We start from the raw sequence: 24,114 nt of genomic DNA on the forward strand, positions 1-24,114 counted from the left end.
GCATTAACCCGATGACTGATCAAGGGGAACGGAACGGAGGAGCCCAAGAGGAAATTGGATTCTGGGAGCAGCCATTTAGAAAAGGCAGTAGAACCAGAGCAAGTGCTTGGCAGGAATATCCTACATTCCAGAAATAATTCTCCCCCCACCCCCAAGGAAAAACACAATCAAATGGACCGTGTCACTCTTGAGTCGCTTTTGTTAAAGACACATTCCTAAGATTGGTTATGAAGTGCTGTCTGCTCTCTGTTTGCAGTGCTGTACGTCCCAGAGGTGTAGGTTACAGATGCTGCATTTAACGTTGTAAAAGGACTCTAGGCTCCCGTATTAATTTATTGAATCCAATCAAACCTTTCGGAACCAGTCCCCCTGAACTCAGGTTTCCCAAGAGCCATCATAAAGGAATCGACTCAGGGCTTAAAATACCATGCGCATGCAAATATTTATCTGCAGGAAAGCGAGTTTATCCTCCAGTTTACCCAGATTTATCTCCTGTGGTCTCCTTCAGGTTGGGCACCTTTGCAGCCAATAGCGTGCCAAGACTATCTATTAGGAAACTTGAGGAATATGAGAAGGTCATTAGGGCCTACAAGCCAGCTTCTCTTCATTTGATCTTAGCCCCAACTCCTCACGGTTGGGTAAATTCAGCACTCCCAGCCTGGGAATCTTGTTCGACAAGCCACGGACCAGAGACTCAGCACTGCAGTGTTTCTTCAACCATTGAGTGAGGTTCCCCCAGAGCGAGCTTGCCGTTGCTGAATTTACTCTCAGATCGCACAATCCTTTATTTCTCAAAAAGACCTGGTTGTCTTTTTAGTCCACTTCATGCTATTTGCTTTAATGACCTTCCTTAGTAACTGATTCCTTATGTGACCTTTGTGTGAAGTAATTCCACTTATTTAGTCCTAATTTTTAAATGATGTCATCTAGTACTTGAACCCATTGTCTTTATGAGCAATTTGCCTGGGTCAGCTTTATCATTATCCTCTCTTTCAGAATGTCTTCTAATAATTCATCCACAGTGGTTGTTAGGCTCACTGACCTGTTATTTCCTGGGTCATCCTCCTTTATATTAGTCTCGATCCACTGTGTTACCGGTAGTTTTATATTATATGGACTATCTTGCCCTTGTTTTCTTCATTCCTTTCTTTGTTACCCACATTGATCTTTTCCTTGTTAGCCTCCTTCCCTAGTAGTTTGTATCTGTTCTGTACGTTGTGTATAATACTTGTAAACATGATCCACTTTTCTTCCTTGCTTCTAGGAACATAGGAACAGGAGTAGGCCATTCAGCCCCTCGTGCCTGCTCCGCCATTTGATAAGATCATGGCTGATATGTAATCTAACTCCATATACCCGCCTTTGGCCCATATCCCTTAATACCTTTGGTTGCCAAAAAGCTATCTATCTCACATTTAAATTGAGCTAGTATCATTTGCCGTTTGCGGAAGAGATTCCAAACTTCTGCCACCCTTTGTGTATAGAAATGTTTTCTAATCTCGCTCCTGAAAGGTCTGGCTCTAATTTTTAGACTGTACCCCCTACTCCTAGAATCCCCAACCAGGAAATTGTTTCTCTCTATCCACCCTATCTGTTCCCCTTAATATCTTATAAACTTCGATCAGATCACCCCTTAACCTTCGAAACTCTAGAGAATACAACCCCAATTTGTGTAATCTCTCCTCGTAACTTAACCCTTGAAGTCCGGGTATCATTCTAGTAAACCTACGTTGCACTCCCTCCAAGGCCAATATGTCCTTCCGAAGGTGCGGTGCCCAGAACTGCTCACAGTACTCCAGGTATGGTCTAACCAGGGTTTTGTATAGCTGCAGCATAACTTCTACCCCCTTGTACTCTAGTCCTCCAGATATAAAGGCCAGCATTCCATTAGCCTTATTGATTATTTTCTGCACCTGTTCATGACACTTTAATGATCTCACTAATTCTCCCACTGACAGTGACGTCCAGTCCACTTTCCTTAGTTCTGCCCTCAAAATCTGCCTTACTAATGGAGTATTTTACCCATTCTTCAATCATCTGGCATCTCTCCCAAATTGATGAACTTTTAAAAAAATCAGAAGACTTCACGGAAGAAGACACAAAAAACCTCCCAGAAATACTAGAGAACCAAGGGTCTGGTGAGAATGAGGAACTGAAAGAAATTAGTATTACTAAAAAAAAGTGCTAGAGAAATGAATGGGACTGAAAGTCGATAAATCCCAAGGACCTGATGATCTACATCCCAGGGTTTTGAAAGAGGTGGCTATCGAGATAGTGGATGCATTGGTTGTCATCTTCCAAAATTCTGTAGATCCTGGAATGGTTCCTGCAGATTCGAGGAAATGTAACCCCACTATTTAAGAAAGGAGGGAGAGAGAAAACACGGAACTACAGACCTGTTAGCCTGACATCAGTAGTAGGGAAATGCTAGAATCTATTATAAAGGATGTGCTAACAGGACACTTAAAAAAAAAAATAATAATAGGATTTGGCAGAGTCAACATGGATTTATGAAAGGGAAATCATGTTTGACAAACCTATTGGAGTTCTTTGAGGATGCAACTAGTAGAATAGATAAGGGGGAACCAGTGGATGTGGTGTATTTAGATTTTCAGAAGGTTTTCGATAAGGTCCCACACAGGAGGTTGGTGAACAAGGTTAGAACGTATGGAATTGGGGGTAATATACTGGCATGGATTGAGAATTGGTTAATAGACAGAAAACAGAGAATAGGAATAAATGGGTCTTTTTCAGGTTGTGTTGGACTGTGACTAGTGGGGTACCGCAGGGATCGGTGCTTGGGCCCCAACTATTCACAATCTATATCAATGATTTGGATGAGGGGACCAAATGTAATATTTCCAAGTTTGCTGATGACACAAAATTAGGTGGGAATGTGAGTTGTGAGGAGGATGCAAAGAGGCTTCAAGGGGATATAGACAGGCTAAGTGAGTGGGCAAGAACATAGCAGATGGAATATAATGTGGAAAAATGTGAAGTTATCCACTTTGGTAGAAAAAACAGAAATGCAGAGTATTTTTTAAATGGTGAGAGATTGGTAAATGTTGATGTTCAAAGGGACCTGGGTGTCCTTGTACATGACTCAATGAAAGCTATCATGCAGGTACAGCAAGCAATTAGGAAGGCAAATGGTATGTTGGCCTTTATTGCAAGAGGATTTGAGTACAGGAGTAAAGATGTCTTACTGCAATTATATAGGGCCTTGGTGAGATCGCACCTGGAGTATTGTGTACAAGAAAGGATATTCTTGAAATAGAGGGAGTGCAATGAAGGTTCACCAGACTGATTCCTGGGATGGCGGGATTGTCGTATAAGAAGAGATTGAGTAGGGTTTAGAAGAATGAGAGGTGATCTCATTGAAACGTACAAAATTCTTACAGAGCTTGACAGGGTAGTTGCAGGGAGGATGTTTCCCCTGGCTGGGGCGTCTAGAACCAGGGGTCACAGTCTCAGAATAAGGGGTAGGCCATTTAGGACAGAGATGAGGAGAAATTTCTTCACTCAGAAGGTGGTGAATCTTTGGAATTCTCTACCCCAGAGGACTGTGGATGCTCAGTCATTGAGTACATTCAAAACAGAGAGCGATAGATTTCTAGATATTAAAGGCATCAAGGGATATGAAGAGAGACTGGGAAGATTGGGTTTGTTTTCCTTGGAGCAGAGGAGGCTGAGGGGGGACATGATTGAGGTGTACAAAATTATGAGGGGCACAGATAGGATAGATAATAAGGAGCTTTTTCCCTTCGTTGAGGGTTCTATAACAAGGGGACATAGATTCAAGGTAAAAGGCGGGAGGTTTAGAGGGGATTTGAGAAAGAACTTTTACACCCAGAGGGTGGTTGGAGTCTGGAACTCACTGTCTGAAAGGGTTGTGGAGGCAGGAACCCTCACAACATTCAAGAAGCATTTGGATGAGCACTTGAAATGCCATATCATACAAGGCTACGGACCAAATGCTGGAATATGGGATTAGAGTAGACAGGGCTTGATGGCCGGCGCGGACACGATGGGCCGAAGGGCCTCTATCCGTGCTGTATAACTCTATGACTCTATATGAGGATAGTGCAGGAAAATGGCGTAGCACTCTGATATACCCCATACCCATCATTACAGTGCACTTGCACATACCCCACACTCTTAATGTAGCAGTCTCGTCTGTTCCCCACACCCTCTGTAGCACACTTTCATGTACCCCACACCCTTCACTAACACATTAGTATATATCCCACACCCACTAGCACACTTGCATTTACCCCACACATTTCACTGTAGTATTGGACATGTAGAAATGATATACAAGTGTCTCTCTGACTCCCATTCCCTATCACAGCCTTTTCAATCAGTGTTTGGGCAACCTTCACAGCAAATTCCTGGTGTGTTTCTCTCCTTCTGCCTATTTTGTCCCCATCTCTCCACAGGCTGCTTATTCAGCTGGGATCATAGAAGTTTACAACATGGAAACAGGCCCTTCGGCCCAACATGTCCATGTCGCCCAGTTTATACCACTAAGCTAGTCCCAATTGCCTGCACTTGGCCCATATCCCTCTATACCCATCTTACCCATGTAACTGTCCAAATACTTTTTAAAAGACAAAATTGTACCCGCCTCTACTACTGCCTCTGGCAGCTCGTTCCAGACACTCACTACCCTTTGAGTGAAAAAATTGCCCCTCTGGACCCTTTTGTATCTCTCCCCTCTCACCTTAAATCTATGCCCCCTCGTTATAGACTCCCCTACCTTTGGGAAAAGATTTTGACTATCTACCTTATCTATGCCCCTCTATTTTATAGACTTCTATAAGATCACCCCGAAACCTCCTACTCTCCAGGGAAAAAAGTCTCAGTCTATCCAACATCTCCCTATAAGTCGAACCATCAAGTCCCGGTAGCATCCTAGTAAATCTTTTCTGCACTCTTTCTAGTTTAATAATATCCTTTCTATAATAGGGTGACCAGAACTGTACACAGTATTCCAAGTGTGGCCTTACCAATGCCCTGTACAACTTCAACAAGACATCCCAACTCCTGTATTCAATGTTCTGACCAATGAAACCAAGCATGCTGAATGCCTTCTTCACCACCCTATCCACCTGTGACTCCACTTTCAAGGAGCTATGAACCTGTACTCCTAGATCTCTTTGTTCTATAACTCTCCCCAACGCCCTACCATTAACGGAGTAGATCCTGGCCCGATTCGATCTACCAAAATGCATCATCTCACATTTATCTAAATTAAACTCCATCTGCCATTCATAGGTCAACAGGTGACACTCGCCCCCGATAACATCACCCAAATGTCCATTCTTCATCTGTGAGCTCCGAAGATGAGTGCTGGGAGGCTGTACTGTCATGAAGGGTTCTCTTAACTCCTCCATACTTGCACGCAAGTTGCTGGAGAGCAGTCGGAAGCAGGAACCCTGTTTGACTTTCCTTTCCCCTGACACAGTCACTCAGGCCAGTTGTAGCATCCTTACCGCTGCCCTGGCTGAAAATTCAGCACAGACCAATGTTTGAACCAAGAACCTTGCGATCTGTGTGGCTTAGTGTTAAGCTAAATAGTGATAGATTCCGCTAGTCGGGCAAAGGGGAGCGTTGGCCTGCCAGAAAGTTAAGTTGCTTGAAAGAAGCGCAGGTTAATCTCAGCACCTTCGAGGTTGTTTTAACCTGAGTGAATGTTATTTAAAAGCTACCTGAAAGGACATGAGAACTATTACTGAAAAATTAATTTTGCAAATAATTTTCTGAACGTAGATATGTATTGAATGTGAGTCTGCTGCTGAAACTCTCATCCATGCCTTTGTTACCTCCAGACTCGACTATTCCAGTGCTCTCCTGGCTGGCCTCCCACCTTGCACCCTCCGTAAACTTGAGCTCATCCAAAACTCTGCTGCCTGTATCCTAACTCGCACCAAGTCCCGTTCACCCATCACCCCTGTGCTCACTACCTACATTGGCTCCCGGTCCGGCAACGCCGCGGTTTTAAAATTCTCATCCTAGTTTTCAAATCGCTCCATGGCCTCGCCCTCCCTATCTCTGTAATCTCCTCCGGCCCAATAACTCTCTGAGATCTCTGCGCTCCTCCATTTATGGCCTCTTGCGCATCCCCAATTTTCATCGCTCCACCATAGGCGACCGTGCCTTCAGCTGCCTAGGTCAAAGCTCTGGAATTCCTTCCCTAAACCTTTCCGCATCTCTCCCTCTCTCTCCTCCTTTAAGACGCTCCTTAAAACCGACCTCTTTGACCAAGTTTTTGGTCACCTATCCTAATATCTTCTTATGTGGCCCGGTGTCAAATTTTGCCTGATTACACTCCTGTGAAGTTCCTTGGGACGTTTACTACATTAAAGGCGCTATATAAATGCAAGTTGGTCATAGAATCATAGAAAATTTACGGCACAGAAGGAGGCCATTCGGCCCATCGAGTCCGTGCCGGCTGAGAAACGAGCCAACCAGCCTAATCCCACTTTCCCGCATTTGGTCCGTAGCCCTGCAGGTTACGGCTCTTCAGGTGCACATCCAGGTATTATTTAAATGAGTTGAGGATTTCTGCCTCTACCACCCTCTCGGGCGGTGAGTTCCAGAGCCCCACCACCCTCTGGGTGAAAAAACTTCTCCACATTTCCACTCTAACCCTTCTACCAATCACTTTAAATCTATGCCCCCTGGTTATTCCTTCCTGTCCATTCTATCTAGGCCCCTCATAATTTTGTATACCTCAATCAAATCACCCCCAGCCTCCTCTGTTCCAAGGAAAACAACCCCAGCCTATCCAATCTGTCATCATAGCTAAAATTCTCCAGCCCTGGCAGCATCCTCGTAAATCTCCTCTGTACCCTCTCTAGTGCAATTACATCTTTCCTGTAGTGTGTTGTGCACAGTACTCAAGCTGTGGCCTAACTAGTGTTCTATACAGTTCCAGCATAACATCCCTACTTTTATATTCTGTGCCTTGGCTAATAAAGGAAAGCATTCCATATGCCTTCTTAACCACCTTATCTACCTGTCCTGCTACCTTCAGGGATCTGTGGACATGCACTCCAAGGTCCCTCACTGCCTCTACACCTCTCAGTATCCTCCCATTTATTGTGTACTCCCTTGCCTTGTTTGCGCTCCCCAAATGCGTTATCTCACACTTCTCCGGATTGAACTCCATTTGCCACTTTTCTGCCCATCTGAGCAGTCCATTGATGTCTTCCTGCAGTCTGCAGTTTCCTCATACATAAGAACATAAGAAATAGGAGCAGGAGTAGGCCAATCGGCCCCTCGAGCCTGCTCCGCCATTCAATAAGATCATGGCTGATCTGATCCTAACCTCAAATCTAAATTCATGTCCAATTTCCTGCCCGCTCCCCGTAACCCCTAATTCCCTTTACTTCTAGGAAACTGTCTATTTCTGTTTTAAATTTATTTAATGATGTAGCTTCCACAGCTTCCTGGGGCAGCAAATTCCACAGACCTACTACCCTGTGAGTGAAGAAGTTTCTCCTCATCTCAGTTTTGAAAGAGCAGCCCTTTATTCTAAGATTATGCCCCCTAGTTCTAGTTTCACCCATCCTTGGGAACATCCTTACCGCATCCATCCGATCAAGCCCCTTCACAATCTTATATGTTTCAATAAGATCGCCTCTCATTCTTCTGAACTCCAATGAGCAGAGTCCCAATCTACTCAACCTCTCCTCATATGTCCACCCCCTCATCCCCGGGATTAACCGAGTGAACCTTCTTTGTACTGCCTCGAGAGCAAGTATGTCTTTTCTTAAGTATGGAGACCAAAACTGTATGCAGTATTCCAGGTACGGTCTCACCAATACCTTATATATCTGCAGCAATACCTCCCTGTTTTTATATTCTATCCCCCTAGCAATAAAAGCCAACATTCCGTTGGCCGCCTTGATCACCTGCTGCACCTGCAAACTAACTTTTTGATTTTCTTGCACTAGGACCCCCAGATCCCTTTGTACTGCAGTACTTTCCAGTTTCTCGCCATTAAGATAATAAGTTGCTCTCCGATTTTTCCTGCCAAAGTGCATAACCTCACATTTTCCAATATTGTATTGCATCTGCCAAATCTCCGCCCACTCACCCAGCCTGTCTATATCCCCTTGTAGGTTTTTTATGTCCTCCTCACTCTCTACTTTCCCTCCCATCTTTGTATCATCTGCAAACTTTGATATGTTACACTAGGGACCCAGCACCGACCCCTGCGGAACACCACTGGCTACAGGTTGCCAGTCCGAGAATGTACCATTTATCCCAACTCTCTGCTTCCTGTTAGATAACCAATCATCCACTCATGCCAGAATATTACCCCCAATCCAGTGATTCTTTATCTTGAGCAATAATCTTTTATGTGGCACCTTGTCGAATGCCTTCTGGAAGTCCAAATACACTACGTCCACTGGTTCCCCTTTATCCACCCAGTACGTTATATCCTCAAAGAACTCAAGCAAATTTGTCAGACATGACTTCCCCTTCGTAAAGCCATGCTGACTTTGTCCTATTAAATTATGTTTATCCAAATGTTCCGCTACTGTCTCCTTAATAATAGACTCCAAAATTTTACCCACCACAGATGTTAGGCTAACTGGTCTATAATTTCCAGCCTTCTGCCTACTACCCTTTTTAAATAAGGGTGTTACATTAGCAGTTTTCGAATCTGCCGGGACCTTTGCCGAGTCCAGAGAATTTTGGAAAATTATTACCAAAGCATCCACAATCCCTACTGCCACTTCCCTCAAGACCCTAGGATGTAAGCCATCAGGTCCAGGGGATTTATCCGCCTTGAGTCCCATTAATTTACTGAGTACTAATTCCTTAGTGATTTTAATCGTATTTAGCTCCTCCCCCCCCCTAGAGCCCCCTGTTTATCCATTGTTGGGATATTCTTAGTGTCCTCTACCGTAAAGACTGAAACAAAATATTTGTTCAGCATTTTTGCCATCTCCATGTTTCCCACCATTAATTTCCCGCTCTCATCCTCTAAGGGACATACGTTTGCCTTAGCCACCCTTTTTCTTTTTATATAACTGTAGAAACTCTTGCTATCTGTTTTTATATTTTTTGCTAATTTATTTTCATAATCTATCTTCCCTTTCTTAATCAATCCTTTCGTTACTTTTTGCTGTCTTTTGAAGACTTCCCAATCTTCTATCCTCCCACTAAGTTTGGCTACCTTATATGTCCTTGTTTTTAGTCGGATACTATCCTTAATTTCTTTACTTAGTCACGGATGGCTGTCATTTCTTTTACACTCCTCCTCACTATCAACCACACGGCCTATCTTTGTGTCATCCGCAAATTTCTTAATCGTGCCCCCTACGTTTAAGTCCAAATCGTTAATGTATACCACAAAAAACAAAGGACCTATTACCTGCGGCACCCCACTGGAAACAGCCTTCCAGTCGCAACAACACCCGTCGACCTTTACTTCCTGCCACGGAGCCAATTTTGGATCCAATTTGCCACATTCCCTTGGATCCCATGGCTCTTTACTTTTATGACCAAAAGTACTTTTTTGACTTTGTTGTACACAGAGAGAAGGTATATGCTAACCAGGAAGGAGATAAGCTGAATGGAGCTTCCTCAAGTCATACAGTTACTCCCTGTCTGTATATTCCTAGGGACTATTTTGAGAATTTTCTTTTCTCTTTCTTTCAGGTTGTCAACGGTGATCAACGCGGATCAGATTCTGGTGCTTCAGGATGGACACATAGTGGAGAGAGGAAGGTAAGCACCCCATTTACCAGGCGACTCCCCCTCCCATTTAACACCACTGTGCCAGAGATTGGATTGGCTTTTAACATTTTCGCTTAAAAAAAATCAATGCGGCTTCCCCAGTTGGTTAATACAAAGACCACACAGACCAGTAAGAGATCCCCGGTTCAGTTCGTGGCCTGTGCCGTTAGCCAGTCTCCACCAGGATCTCCACAGGGAGTGCTACAGTTGGTCTTGGCATTTAAGAGTTAGGTTAGGGGGTGCCAGCCACGTTTCCTGCTCCTGATCGCCCCCCACGGGAAAGTGTATGGACATTAGGTGAGGACAAGATCGGGTTACGCTGTGATGCTCCTTGTGGTCAAATAAAAGAAAGGAAGAACTTGCATTTATACAGTGCCTTTGACGACCTCAGGACGTCACAAAGCGCTTTACAGCCCATGAAGTACTTTTGAAGTGTAGCCACTGTTGTAATGTAGGAAACGCGGCAGCCAATTTGCGCACAGCAAGGTCCCACAAATAGCAATGTGATGATAACCAGATAATCTGTTTTAGTGATGTTGGTTGAGGGCAGTTGGCCAGGGCAGTGGGGACAACCCCTCTGCTCTTCTTTAAATAGTGCCATGGGATTTTTTACGCCCACCTGAGAGGGCAGACGAGGCCTCGGTTTAACGTCTTATCCGAAAGACAGCACCTCCTACAGGTAGCACTCCCTCAGTACTGTACTGGGAGTGTCAGCCTGGATTTTGTGCTCAAGTCTTTGGAGTGGGGCTTGAACCCACAATCTTCTGACTCCGAGGCCAGAGTCCTACCCACTGAGTCACAGCTAAAGCCAGGGCAGGATCGGGTTGCGTTGTGATGCTCCTTGTGGTCAAATAACCTGCCAATACTCGCTATTAAGCCTCACGTATGAATAATGACCATTTGGCTAAGATATCAGAGGGCACCTATTGAACTGAACACCAATAGGGAGCGATAAAAGGGAGGAGAGAAAAAAAAATCAGTGATTGTGCCCAAATGTTGTGTAAGGGACTTCATTTATGTGGAGAGACTTTTGTTTATTTGTTATATGTGGAGAGACTGGAGAAGCTGGGATTGTTCTCCTTAAAGCAGAGAAGGTTAAGGGAAGATTTAATATAGATGCTCAAAACTATGAGGGGTTTTGATAGAGTAAATAAGGAGAAACTGTTTCCAGTGGCAGGAGGGTCGGTAACCAGAGGACACAGATTTAAGATAATTGGCAAAAGAACCAGAGGGGAGATGAGGATTTTTTTTTACGCAGCAAGTTGTTAAGATCTGGAATGCGCTGTGTAAAGGGTGGTGGAAGCAGATTCATTAGTATCTTTTTAAAGGGAATTGGACATATACTTGAAAAGGACAAATTTGCGGGGCTATGGGGGAGCGGGACTATTTGGATATTTCTTTCAAAGAGCCAGCACGGGCACAGTGGGCCAAATGAGCTCCTGTGCTGTATGATTCTATCCTGATGACTTGATTAAAAGTGCTTATGTCGTCAGCATTTGGAGATTGTGCGGATGTTTTTTGTGTTGAACAAGGGTGGGCAGACTGAGGCCAGTAACAGGGGTTAGGTGTGTCCTGGAGCTGCCCTTCATTCTGATGCTTTCTGGTGTTTCGGCAATGCCTCCCATCCCACAGACTGCCCTGGAACATATGTTTTTAGTGGATTCAGCTAGCCGAAAACACAGTCATGCTTCAAGGAGGGAAGCAGGGAAGAAAGACTTAGAATTGAGTCCTTGCTCATCATTTCTCGCAATTATGCTGCTTGGGCAACAGCTTGAAGTTCTATGAATAAATACGTCAGCAGAGGTAATTTTACTGAGGATGCTTGTGGCCCTCTTGTTGAAGATTCATTCATGTCTCCCAATACAGCCATTGAACTTTCAGCATCTAAGAACCATTTAATATCTGGGATTCAATCCTTTCAGATTCTCGTAACTGCCATGAAACTAGGTTTATGCTCCTCCCGTCTCCCTCGCCCAATGGAAAACAAAGTCCATTAATCCAATATTGCTGCTGCAAATCCATTCCCCTCCCTCCCTTTGAATGGCCCACCAAAGGGGCTGTCCCCTCACACAGCTATTGTAGTTTTCAGTCCTGTCTGAAATTCTTTGGCTCTTTATCTATGCTGAAAGGTTTTAATGAACTTTACATTTCCTGCCTCCTTCAAAGGCCTGCCTGCCCCTGAAATTGAGGATTTAGTTTCTTCCTGTCGTGGGCCCGTTGTTTCATCAGACAGATCGTTAGCCTTCCCTTCGCCACAGTTAATGGGCTCAATGTTTACTTTAGCACATAGTGCAGAAAGTAAACTTCACACTTGGGTTAGTGCCATTCACAGGTTGATTGAGACTCCACAACACCCATTGCCTCAGAGCCCAGAGAAAAACTCCTTCAGTCCCCTACTTCCTTTTGGTAATTACACATATTCTGTATATCTGTCCTCTTTCCCTCGCTCGCTCTCTCTCTGAGCTTGACCTCCTGTATGTGTTTTTTTAGATTTATTCCAAAGTACCATTTCAGAACAACTATGTTCTAGCCCTGATCTCAAAACTGATTGCATCTTTCAGAAACTGGGAATTGTATTTCCAAAAGTACAAGATTTAGAATGACACTGCAGTTTGGGATTCAGTCAGTTTCAGTCGGGTTCCTTTTGGGATAGCCTGTCTTGTTGCAGGACTCTAGTCAAGCTCTCACTGGATATCACTGAGTTTAGACCTAAGACCTAGAGTGTTTATGTCTCGTCCTCCATCACCCCTGTGCTCGCTGACCTACATTGGCTCCCGGTCCAGCAACGCTTTGATTTTAAAATTCTCATCCTTGATTTCAAATCCCTCCATGGCCTTGCCCCTCCCTACCTCTGTAACCTCCTCCACCCCTAAACAACCCTCCGAGATCTCTGCGCTCCTCCAATTCTTGCCTCTTGCGCATCCCTGATTTTAATCGCTCCACCATTGGCGGCCGTGCCTTCAGCTGCCTAGGCCCTAAGATAGTCATAGTCATAGAGTTATACAGCACGGATAGAGGCCCTTCGGCCCATCGTGTCCGCGCCGGCCATCAGCCCTGTCTACTCTAATCCCATATTCCAGCATTTGGTCCGTAGCCTTGTATGCTATGGCATTTCAAGTGCTCATCCAAATGCTTCTTGAATGTTGTGAGGGTTCCTGCCTCCACAACCCTTTCAGACAGTGAGTTCCAGACTCCAACCACCCTCTGGGTGAAAAAGTTCTCTCTCAAATCCCCTCTAAACCTCCCGCCTTTTACCTTGAATCTATGTCCCCTTGTTATAGAACCCTCAACGAAGGGAAAAAGCTCCTTAGTATCCATCCTATCTGTGCCCCTCATAATTTTGTACACCTCAATCATGTCCCCCCTCAGCCTCCTCTGCTCCAAGGAAAACAAACCCAATCTTCCCAGTCTCTCTTCATAGCTGAAGCGCTCCAGCCCTGGTAACATCCTGTTGAATCTCCTCTGCACCCTCTCCAAAGCGATCACATCCTTCCTGTGGTGTGGCGACCAGAACTGCACACAGTACTCCAGCTGTGGCCTAACCAGTGTTTTATACAGCTCCATCATAACCTCCTTGCTCTTATATTCTATGCCTCGGCTAATAAAGGCAAGTATCCCATATGCCTTCTTTACCACCTTATCTACCTGTTCCGCCGCCTTCAGGGATCTGTGAACTTGCACACCAAGATCCCTCCGACCCTCTGTCTTGCCTAGGGTCCTCCCATTCATTGTGTATTCCCTTGCCTTGTTAGTCCCTCCAAAGTGCATCACCTCGCACTTTTCCGGGTTAAATTCCATTTGCCACTGTTCCGCCCATCTGACCAACCCATCTATATCGTCCTGCAGACTGAGGCTATCCTCCTCGCTATTTACCACCCTACCAATCTTTGTATCATCAGCGAACTTACTGATCATACCTTTTACATTCATATCCAAGTCATTAATGTAGACCACAAACAGCAAGGGACCCAGCACCGATCCCTGTGGTACCCCACTGGCCACAGGCTTCCAGTCACAAAAACAACCTTCGACCATCACCCTCTGCCTTCTGCCACTAAGCCAGTTTTGTATCCAAAGTGCCAAGGCACCCTGGATTCCATGGGCTCGTACCTTCTTGACCAGTCTCCTGTGGGGGACTTTATCGAAGGCCTTACTGAAATCCATGTATACCTCATCCACACGCCTAGTCACCCCCTCAAAAAATTCAATCAAATTAGTCAGACATGATCTTCCCTTGACAAAGCCATGTTGACTATCCCTGATTAATCCTTGCTTCTCCAAGTGGAGACTAATTTTGTCCTTCAGAATTTTTTCCAATAATTTTCCTACCACTGATGTTCGACTCACTGGCCTGTAGTTCCCCGGTTTTTCCCTACTCCCCTTCTTGAATAATGGTATTACATTAGCGGTTCTCCAGTCCTCTGGCACATCCCCTGTGGCCAGAGAGGTTCTGAATATATGTGTCAGAGCCCCCGCAATCTCCTCCTTTGCCTCACACAGTAGCCTGGGATACATTTCGTCCGGGCCTGGGGATTTATCCATTTTTAGGCCTGCTAAAACCGCCAATACCTCCTCCCGCTCGATGTTAATATGTTCGAGTATATCACAGTCCCCCTGCCGTATTTCTATGTCTACATCGTCCTTCTCCATAGTGAAAACAGATGCAAAAAATGTATTTAGAACCCCTCCTACATCTGCCGGCTCCACACACAGATTGGCATTTTTGTCCCTAATGGGCCCTATTTTTTCCCTAGTCATCCTCTTACCCTTAATATACTTATAAAACATCTTAGGATTTTCCTTTATTTTGCTCGCCAGTGTTATTTCATGGCCCCTCCTTGATCTCCTAATTTCTTTTTTAAGTATCCCCCTGCACTTTTTGTACTCCTCTAGGGCTTCCTCCGTCTTTAGCCTTTTGTATCTGCCAAAAGCCCTCCTTTTTTTCCTAATCCATTCTCGTATATCCCCTGACATCCAAGGTTCCCTGGAGTTCTTGGAACCACCCTTGACCTTTACGGGAACATGTTGCCATTGTATGGTCTCAATCTCCCTTCTGAAAGACTCCCATTGCTCCGATGCGGATTTTCCTACAAGCAGCTGATCCCAGTCCATTTTGGCCAGATCCTGCCTTATCCTATTAAAATCGGCCTTCCCCCAATTTAGAACCTTTATTTCCGGCCCCTCCCTGTCCTTTTCCATGACCACCTTAAATCTCACCAAATTATGGTCACTGTCACCAAAGTGCTCACCTACTAGCACTTCTTCCACTTGGCCGGCCACATTCCCTAGAATTAGGTCCAGTACCGCCCCCTCTCTTGTAGGACTTTCGACATGCTGGCTCAAAAAGCTCTCCTGGATGCACGTTAAGAATTTTGTACCCTCTAAGCCTTTTACACTCTGAGTATCCCAGTTAATATTGGGGAAGTTGAAATCCCCCACTATTATTACCCTATTATTTGCACAATTTTCTGAGATTTGCCTACATATCTATTCCTCTATCTCCCCCTGACTGTTTGGGGGCCTATAGTACACTCCCATCAAAGTGCTTGCCCCCTTTTTGTTTTTAAGCTCCACCCATATGGCCTCATTAGAGGAACCTGCTAATATATCATCCCTCCTTATGGCAGTAATTGATTCTTTAATTAATATTGCGACCCCCCCTCCTCTTATACCTCCCCCTCTGTCTCGCCTGAAGATTCTGTACCCCGGAATATTGAGCTGCCAGTCTTGCCCCTCCCTCAACCATGTCTCTGTGACAGCAACAATATCATACTCCCATGTGTTTATCAACACCTTCAGTTCATCCACCTTATTCGCAAGACTCCTTGCATTAAAATAGATGCCATCCAGCCTTGCCCTCACATATTTGCCCTGTCTTCCAAGCTGACTTGTTTTTTTCTCTATATTTGGCTGCACATCACCCCCTATTGTAGCTCCACTCTGTATCCCATCCCCCTGCCAAGTTAGTTTAAACCCCCCCAACAGTGCTAGCAAACCTCCCCGCAAGGATATTTGTCCCGCTCTGGTTCAGATGCAACCCGTTCGACTTGTACAAGTCCCACCTTCCCCAGAAGCAGGCCCAGTGATCCAGGAAACTGAAACCCTCCTTCCTGCACCAACTCTTTAGCCACGCATTCATCTGTTCTATCCTCCTATTTCTATACTCACTAGCCCGTGGCACTGGGAGTAATCCAGAGATTACAACCTTTGAGGTCCTGCTCTTTAATCTGCTACCGAGCTCCCTAAATTCTTGATGCAGGACCTCATCTCCCTTCCTACCTATGTCATTGGTCCCAATGTGGACCACGACCTCTGCCTGCTCACCCTCCCCCTTCAGAATGCCCTGTAGCCGCTCAGTGACATCCATGACCCTGGCACCAGGGAGGCAACAAACCATCCTGGAGTCACGTTTACGGCCACAGAAACGCCTGTCTGTTCCCCTTACGATAGAATCCCCTACCACTATAGCTCTTCCACTCTTTTTCCTCCCAGCCTGTGCAGCAGAGCTACCCCTGGTGCCAGGAAGTTGGCTGCTGCTGCCTTCCCCTGATAAGTCATCCCCCTCAACAATATCCAAAGCGGTATATTTGTTTGAGAGGGGGACGGCCACAGGGGACCCCTGCACTGCCTGCCTGCTCTTCTTACTCTGCCTGGTGGTCACCCAATTACTTCCTGCCTGTACAACCTTTACCTGCGGTGTGACCATCTCACTAAACGTGCTATCCACGACGTTCTCAGCATCGCGAATGCTCCTTAATGAATCCATCCGCAGCTCCAGTGCCGCAATGCGGTTTGTCAGTAGCTGCAGCTGGATACATTTCCCGCACACATGGTCGTCAGGGACACCGGAAGGGTCCCTGATTTCCCACATAGAGCAGGAAGAGCATAACACGGGACTGGGCTGTCCTGACATGACTTACCCTTTAACTAATTAATTCAAATTAAATGAATCCCACCAATTTCACTTCAATTAAAAAGGTATACTCAAGGGCCTTGCTGAACAGCAGTCCCCCACTACACAACAGAGACCAGAGAATCCACAAACTCTTGGAATTCCCTCCCTAAACCTCTCCACCTCTCTACCCCAGTGGATAAAGGGGAACCAGTGGACGTAGTGTATTTAGACTTCCAGAAGGCATTCGACAAGGTGCCACATAAAAGATTATTACTTAAGATAAAAAATCACGGGATTGGGGGTAATATTCTGGCATGGGTGGAGGATTGGTTATCGAACAGGAAGCAGAGAGTTGGGATAAATGGTTCATTTTCGGACTGGCAACCAGTAACCAGTGGTGTTCCACAGGGGTCGGTGCTGGGTCCCCAACTCTTTACAATCTATATTAACGATTTGGAGGAGGGGACCGAGTGCAACATATCAAAATTTGCAGATGATACAAAGATGGGAGGGAAAGTAGAGAGTGAGGAGGACATAAAAAACCTGCAAGGGGATATAGACAGGCTGCAAGGGGATATAGACAGGCTGGGTGAGTGGGCGGAGATTTGGCAGATGCAATATAATATTGGAAAATGTGAGGTTATGCACTTTGGCAGGAAAAATCAGAGAGCAAGTTATTTTCTTAATGGCGAGAGACTGGAAAGTACTGCAGTACAAAGGGATCTGGGGGTCCTAGTGCAAGAAAATCAAAAAGTTGGTATGCAGGTGCAGCAGGTGATCAAGAAAGCCAACGGAATGTTGGCTTTTATTGCTAGGGGGATAGAATATAAAAACAAGGAGGTATTGCTGCAGTTATATAAGGTATTGGTGAGACCGCACCTGGAATACTGCATACAGTTTTGGTCTCCATACTTAAGAAAAGACATACTTGCTCTCGAGGCAGTACAAAGAAGGTTCACTCGGTTAATCCCGGGGATGAGGGGGCGGACATATGAGGAGAGGTTGAGTAGATTGGGACTCTACTCATTGGAGTTCAGAAGAATGAGAGGCGATCTTATTGAAACATATAAGATTGTGAAGGGTCTTGATCGGGTGGATGCAGTAAGGATGTTCCCAAAGATGGGTGAAACTAGAACTAGGGGGCATAATCTTAGAATAAGGGGCTGCTCTTTCAAAACTGAGATGAGGAGAAACTTCTTCACTCAGAGGGTGGTGGGTCTGTGGAATTTGCTGCCCCAGGAAGCTGTGGAAGCTACATCATTAGATAAATTTAAAACAGAAATAGACAGTTTCCTAGAAGTAAAGGGAATTAGGGGTTATGGGGAGCGGGCAGGAAATTGGACATGAAGCTGAGTTCGGATCGGTCAATGCCCTGTGGGTGGCGGAGAGGGCCCAGGGGCTATGTGGCCGGGTCCTGCTCCGACTTCTTGTGTTCTTTAGATTTGTGGTTGGGATCAGATCAGCCATGATCTTATTGAATGGCGGAGCAGGCTCGAGGGGCTGATTGGCCTACTCCTGCTCCAATTTCTTATGTTCTTATGTTTTTATGTTCTTTAAGACGCTCCTTAAAATCTACCTCTTACCTGTCTTAATATCGCCTTGTGTGGCTCGTCAAATTTTGTTTGATAACGCTCCTGGCAAATGCCTTGGGACATTTTACTATGTTAAAGGTGCTACATAAATGCAAGTTGCTGCTGTTGTTACTGGTAATCTGTTAGAATCCTGCTGCCCACTTGTCAGAGTTTTGCAACAAAGTGATGGAATCATAGTATTCCATGTGTATCCAGTGTTGAAATAAGCAGCTCAAAGTGGGCATTCAATTTCCAGAACCTTACTTGAGATCATTAATAAATAGTTTGCACAGCCATGCCTAATGGTGAATCCCTGCGGCCTCTGTCGGTCACAGCTGCTCAGACAGAACTATTTCCCTGGATAACTCCCCTGCCCTCTGCCCAGTGCGTAGTGCAGTGAATGAGCTCTCAGTTTTAAAGCCAATGAAGTACTTTTGAAGTATAGTCACAGTTACAATGTAGGAAACGTGGCAGCCAATTTGTGCACCGCAAGGCCCCACAAACAGCAATGTGATAATGACCAGATAATCTGTTTTTTATTGATGTTGTTTGAGGAATAAATGTTGGCCCAGGACACCGGGGAGAACACTCCTGCTCTTCTTCGAAATGGTGCTGTGGGATCTTTTATGTTCATCTCGGAGGGTAGACTTGGTTTAACGCCGCATCGGAAAGACGGCACCTCCGACAGTGCAGCATTCCCTCAATACTGACACCGGGAGTGTCAGCCGGGATTATTTTGCTAAACACCTGGAGTGAGACTTGAACCCACGACCCTCTGAGAGAGTTCTACCATTGAGCCACTGCTGACACCAATCAATCAAAATCCTAACAGTCACTTTCCTGATCATATATTTCCAATTTTGTTTCAGACATGACGTGTTGCTTGCTAAAGGCGGTGCTTATGCTGGAATGTGGATAAAACAGCAACAGACTGAGTCGGCTGATTCAGCGTCCGACACGGAAACTAAAGACAAGAGCACCGAGAAACTGCAGCCACCCGGCAGCAAGGAGGACTGAAGGCAAGAGGTCCCACCACCCGACAGGAGGGGACCGGCCACCGAGCGGGCATTGGACTAGGAAACTGACCAGAGGGTATCTCATCACATGAGGCTGTCAGTGTATTGAGCATGCTCAGTCAACACAGTGTGTCACTTGATTAATGGTCCTCAAAACAAGAGCCAGATTCTCATAATCACAGAGTTTCTGAGCATCCTCAACGGGACAGGGAAGATTCCATTGATTTTTCTTTAGATTTTTCTGACAGATGTAAAACTAGGTGATAGCCAAGTTCCTAAACTTACCACTCCACTCCATTCTGTAATTGTGTATCCACAGGGACAGGTCCCCATGTGCCGTGTGATGGGGCTCCTTGTGTGAGCTTGTACTTCAGGGAGGAGCCCAGTGAAATTTGTAAAGTATCGGCAAAGCTTGGAAAATGACAGGAGGTTGAGAAGAATGGGCCAAAGAGCTGTCTTCATCCGAGCCTATGTAATTAGAATTGTGACGTTTTACCAAAGCTCCCTTGATGTCTCAGTTGGTTAATGCATTGCCCAGTGTAGTTCCAAGCCATCCAGACCAGAGGAAGACTCTGGTTCCATCCTTGGCGTGTGCTGAGTTAGCTGATCTCAGCCAGGGAGGAGAGGAAGGGAAATGCTATGGTCGCCTCAGCACTCCTGGGATTGGGTGAGAGGGATCAAATTCAGCCAGGGTTTCTGCTCTTGATTGCTATCCTTGCCTCAAAGTGCATGCACCCGGACACCAGACGAGGACCGGATCAGGCTCACCTGTGGTGGCTGCATGATCGAATGGCTTGGCTGACGTTGATTGACTAGCCTCATACCTGAGGAATGACCTCCTAAGTACTGGCGGAGCCTATAACTTATCATGAGTCAGAACCTTTGTAAGAGATGGGGAACAAAATGTTAGTAATAGGGACAGAGACTCTGGGATAGAAATCCGTCCTGGACGGAATCGCTATACGGGCAGGATCGCATCGACCGCCTGTTTCACGCCCAGGTCAATAATCACTTCATTGTAGACAATGGGGTGGGGGAGGGGGAGGATGCGGGTATAACAGGCAGCAGAAACAATATCGCCGGTTTTGCATTAGCACCTAAGGCGGATTTCTACCCCCATATCTGACGTCGTACCTGGGTCATTCAGTTACTAATCCCCCAGCTCAAGTGGCTCTGTTATAGGCACAGAGGAACCCATCTTTTTTTGTAAGCTTTTGTCCTATGAAGGAATAGAGCTAATCACCCATACAAATTGTAGACCTGGCATGTCCAATCTATGCCCTCTGGGTCACACACGGCCTGCAGTCCTGGTCAAGCTGTTTCTGCTCCTGCTCATATTTCTTACTCTGTTGGGTTTGTCCTGTTTGAAGTTTGTGAGCTGGAAAGGTCTGTTTTCAGTGGTGGATAAATCCATCTGCAACTTGGCTTGGGGGAACTACTGTATGTGAATTTAATCACGTGGTTCATGGGCCAGCGTTTTGTGTTGTAATTGTTTAGATGTGGCCAGCAGGACTCCATGATGTAAGACTACAAACCCCAGCCAGACAGAAAGTTGGACACTTCCGCAGAAGGCCATCCAATATTCTGGTGTTCACTGGGAGGCTACTCCTTCCTTACCTGCCATGTTTCCATAGAGGCCCTTTGGTCCCCTGGAATAGCCACATACCTCTGATCTCTATTGCCACTTTCAGCCTAAAATGGGGGACCAGTGAAGCTTGGAGGTCAGTGGACCAGTTAGAAAGACCATAATATCCTGTGGGTCCTTTGGCTACCATGAACAGCAACTGGCAGTAACAACAGTAGCATTAAAGAAAAGACTTGCATTTATATAGCTCCCCTCATAACCTCAGGGGCATCCCAAAGCGCTTTACAGCCAAATTAAGTACTTTTGAAGTGTAGTCACACGGCAGTCAATTTGCACACAGCAAGGTCCCACAAACAGCAATATGATATTAACCAGATAATCTGTTCTATTGATGTAGGTTGAGGGATAAATATTGGGCAGAACTCACTGCTCTTCTTCGAATAGTGCCATGGGATCTTTTTGTCCACCTGAGAGGGCAGACAGGGCCTTGGTTTAACGTCTCATCCGAAAGACGGCACCTCTGACAGTGCAGCACTCCCTCAGTACTGCACTGAAGTGTCAGCCTGGATTATGTGCTCAATTCTCTGGAGTGAGACTTGAACCCACAACCTCCTGACTCAGAGTCAGAGACGAGCGTGCTACCACTGAGCCACGGCTAATAGCCATAAGTGTATGGGCTGCAGAAACATGAGACTTGAGTGGCTCAGTGGCATAAAACGTGCAACGTCTGAGCCCAAGAAAGACACAAAGGAACCTTAGACAGCTGAAGTTCAAGTGCAACAAGTTTAGAGAGCGAAAACTCTGAAGATGAAAAAAAAAACGGGAGACACAGAATGTGAGTCGCAATGGCTGCTGTGTGTGTGTGAGAAAATACGTGTATATATTTTAGGTCCCGGGGCTGTTTTCCCATTGCATATCGGTGTGCCCAAGCCTTGCTAGAACAATGCCACACGCCAAGTGCTGTGAAGTTGTATTTGAAATTCTTTTTCTTTTGAGATGACTCAATATATGAAATGATGCCTCCATACCTCAGTAAGATACAGCCACTGCGACCAAACTCCTCCGTCAGGAACCGATAAAGCTCAGAGTCCTTCAGTTGTGAAGCAGTGAAGTGAGGAAACTCCCAAATGCTAACCACTAACTGCATCGAACACCAACTTGGATTTGTATGAGGCTCCTCCCGTAAAAGAACTTAACAAGCAGGTGAAGACTTGGCAGCAAAGGAAGAAATTTAAGGGGAAGACGATTGAAGATAAGAGTTTTCAGGAGGGTATTGAAGATGGTGGGGTTGGGGTTTTGGAAGGGAGTCCCAGGGGACAGGAACATAGTGATTGAAAAATGGAGCAGGAAATAGCAGTTATCCAAAGTCAGTGGAGCAGAGATATAAGCAGGGAGTAAGGTTGGAGTAATTACTCACAGGATGGATGAGCCCACGGAGCAACTCAAGGATCATATCCCTGGTCAACACAGAGACGAGGAGAAAAATATCAGCACAATACTTTGAACGTTATCAGCACTATAGGAAGCATATCGTCCTGAATGAGCAACGCAACGATTGGGGAAACAGGGCCACTGCTCCAACTGAATATTGGGTTCAGTGTGCCGGTCTATATTCAGGGTCTGAGCTTCATTTTAGCCTGCGCATTGCTGAGTAAAAGTTGTTAGACCCCCTGTTCTAGTGCATCTCATTGACTAAAAGACGCCCCTCCCCCTACCCCTCCGGTATATCGGACTGAGCCCTCAGAACTGGTTTAGAAGCAGCCTTGTGTGGCGCACATTATAACTTTAAGATTGAAACACAATCTTGTTTAGAAAAACATGAAGTGTTCTCGAGTCCTCGTATTGTTACAGCCCTTTGCTCACCTCAGTATGACTACCACCGAGGTGTCCCTAGCATTGGACAGTGTAATATGTTCTTAGTTCTGACATAAAGACTTGCATTCATATAGCATCTGTGACAAAAATTTGCATTTATGCAGCAATTTTAACGTAGTAAAACATCCCACGGTGCTGTATAAATGCAAATATTTGTAGTAGGTGCTATATGAATGCAAGTCTTTATGTCTGGACAGCGTAATATGATTTAGTTCAATGCTAGGTGCTGCACAGGAGCGTTAGTAAACAAAACTTGGCACTGAGATATTAGGACAAAGCTTGGTCACAGAGGTAGGTTTTATCAAGCAGTTTAAAGGAGGAGAAAGAGGTGGAGAGACAGAGAGGTTTAGGGAGGGAATTCCAGAGCTTAGGGCCTAGGCAGCTGAAGGCACGGCTGCCAATGGTGGGGCGATGCACATCCCCATTTTCAAGAGGCCAGAATTGGAGGAGCGCAGAGATCTCGGAGAGTTATAGCGCTGGAGGAGGTTACTCTCATAAACATCCCAAAGTGCTTCATACACATTGAATTGCTTTGGTGCAGAGACTGTTGCTCTGTATGCAAGCATATCCCGCCTAGAAATAACCTTCAGAAACCATTGATGACGATCCCACTACATTTGTGCTGAAGAATTCAAGCTGAGTGGAAACATCCAGTAGAAATTAGGCCTCAGCTGCACTGACAACACTAGATCTCTCTGAAATTCTGCGGAAATATATACGGTGACTTGTCTCATCCGGAGATATAAAAGGGCGAAATCATTTCACGGGTGAACTGTTCTATATTAACTGGGTGTCTGGGGTGGGGGGTTGTGTCTGGGTTGTATTTATTTAATTTGTTGCTAAACTGTTTGAAAAATTAACAAAATAAACAATGTTGCCATTACTTGCTTTATTGCCGTTACTTCTGCTGAGCAAGGCAGAAGCAATTTCCCACATCTCAACGCAGCGACTGCTGCACCAACCCCCATGCCTGACAATGTCCTGAAGGAAGTTACCAACTGATGCCCATTAAACACATGCTGCACTCACTGGAACTTTAAACAGGCAACCCCGGTGACTCTAAATAAATGAGAGTAGTCAAAGTTCATGCCATCAGACATGAAAGTGCCCTTGGGTCACATCAATTGACCTTTAATAGGTGATATTTTGTCTTGACTGATTTTGTTTTAAGGGTGCTTTTGTGCAATAAAAAGGAAAAAAGTTTTTTCAGAGCAATAACCTCACTATAAAAGGTTTTCTGTAATGTGTTCAGAATTATGCACAAGAAGAGCAAGTTTAATTTTTAAGGAGCGTGATGATTCAAGTTTTATAGGGCTGGTCTCACAAAGGCAACGCTCCCTGTGGTTTTTCAATACGTGCTTCCAACAGGTGACTCCCAGCCGGGAGTGCGCATTCATAAAATTGGCCCTTATATCT

At 45.4% G+C, this 24,114-nt stretch overlaps 1 protein-coding gene across 2 annotated transcripts in view; it reads left to right on the top strand.

Annotated features, from left to right (window-relative positions):
* The window catches only part of abcb6a (ATP binding cassette subfamily B member 6 (LAN blood group) a), a 183,288-nt gene extending 159,707 nt beyond the window's left edge, over nucleotides 1–23,581 (top strand). For both annotated transcript variants that reach the window (XM_067986965.1, XM_067986966.1), the window contains exons 19-20: nucleotides 9,679–9,747; nucleotides 19,092–23,581. In XM_067986965.1, coding sequence (XP_067843066.1) covers nucleotides 9,679–9,747; nucleotides 19,092–19,239 — 217 coding nt within the window. In that variant the 3' untranslated portion in view covers nucleotides 19,240–23,581. The remainder of the gene's footprint in view (nucleotides 1–9,678; nucleotides 9,748–19,091) is intronic.
* Nucleotides 23,582–24,114: the final 533 nt, after the last annotated feature.

The sequence above is a fragment of the Heptranchias perlo genome, chromosome 7 (genome assembly GCF_035084215.1).
Source record: "Heptranchias perlo isolate sHepPer1 chromosome 7, sHepPer1.hap1, whole genome shotgun sequence".
Lineage (NCBI taxonomy): Eukaryota > Metazoa > Chordata > Chondrichthyes > Hexanchiformes > Hexanchidae > Heptranchias > Heptranchias perlo.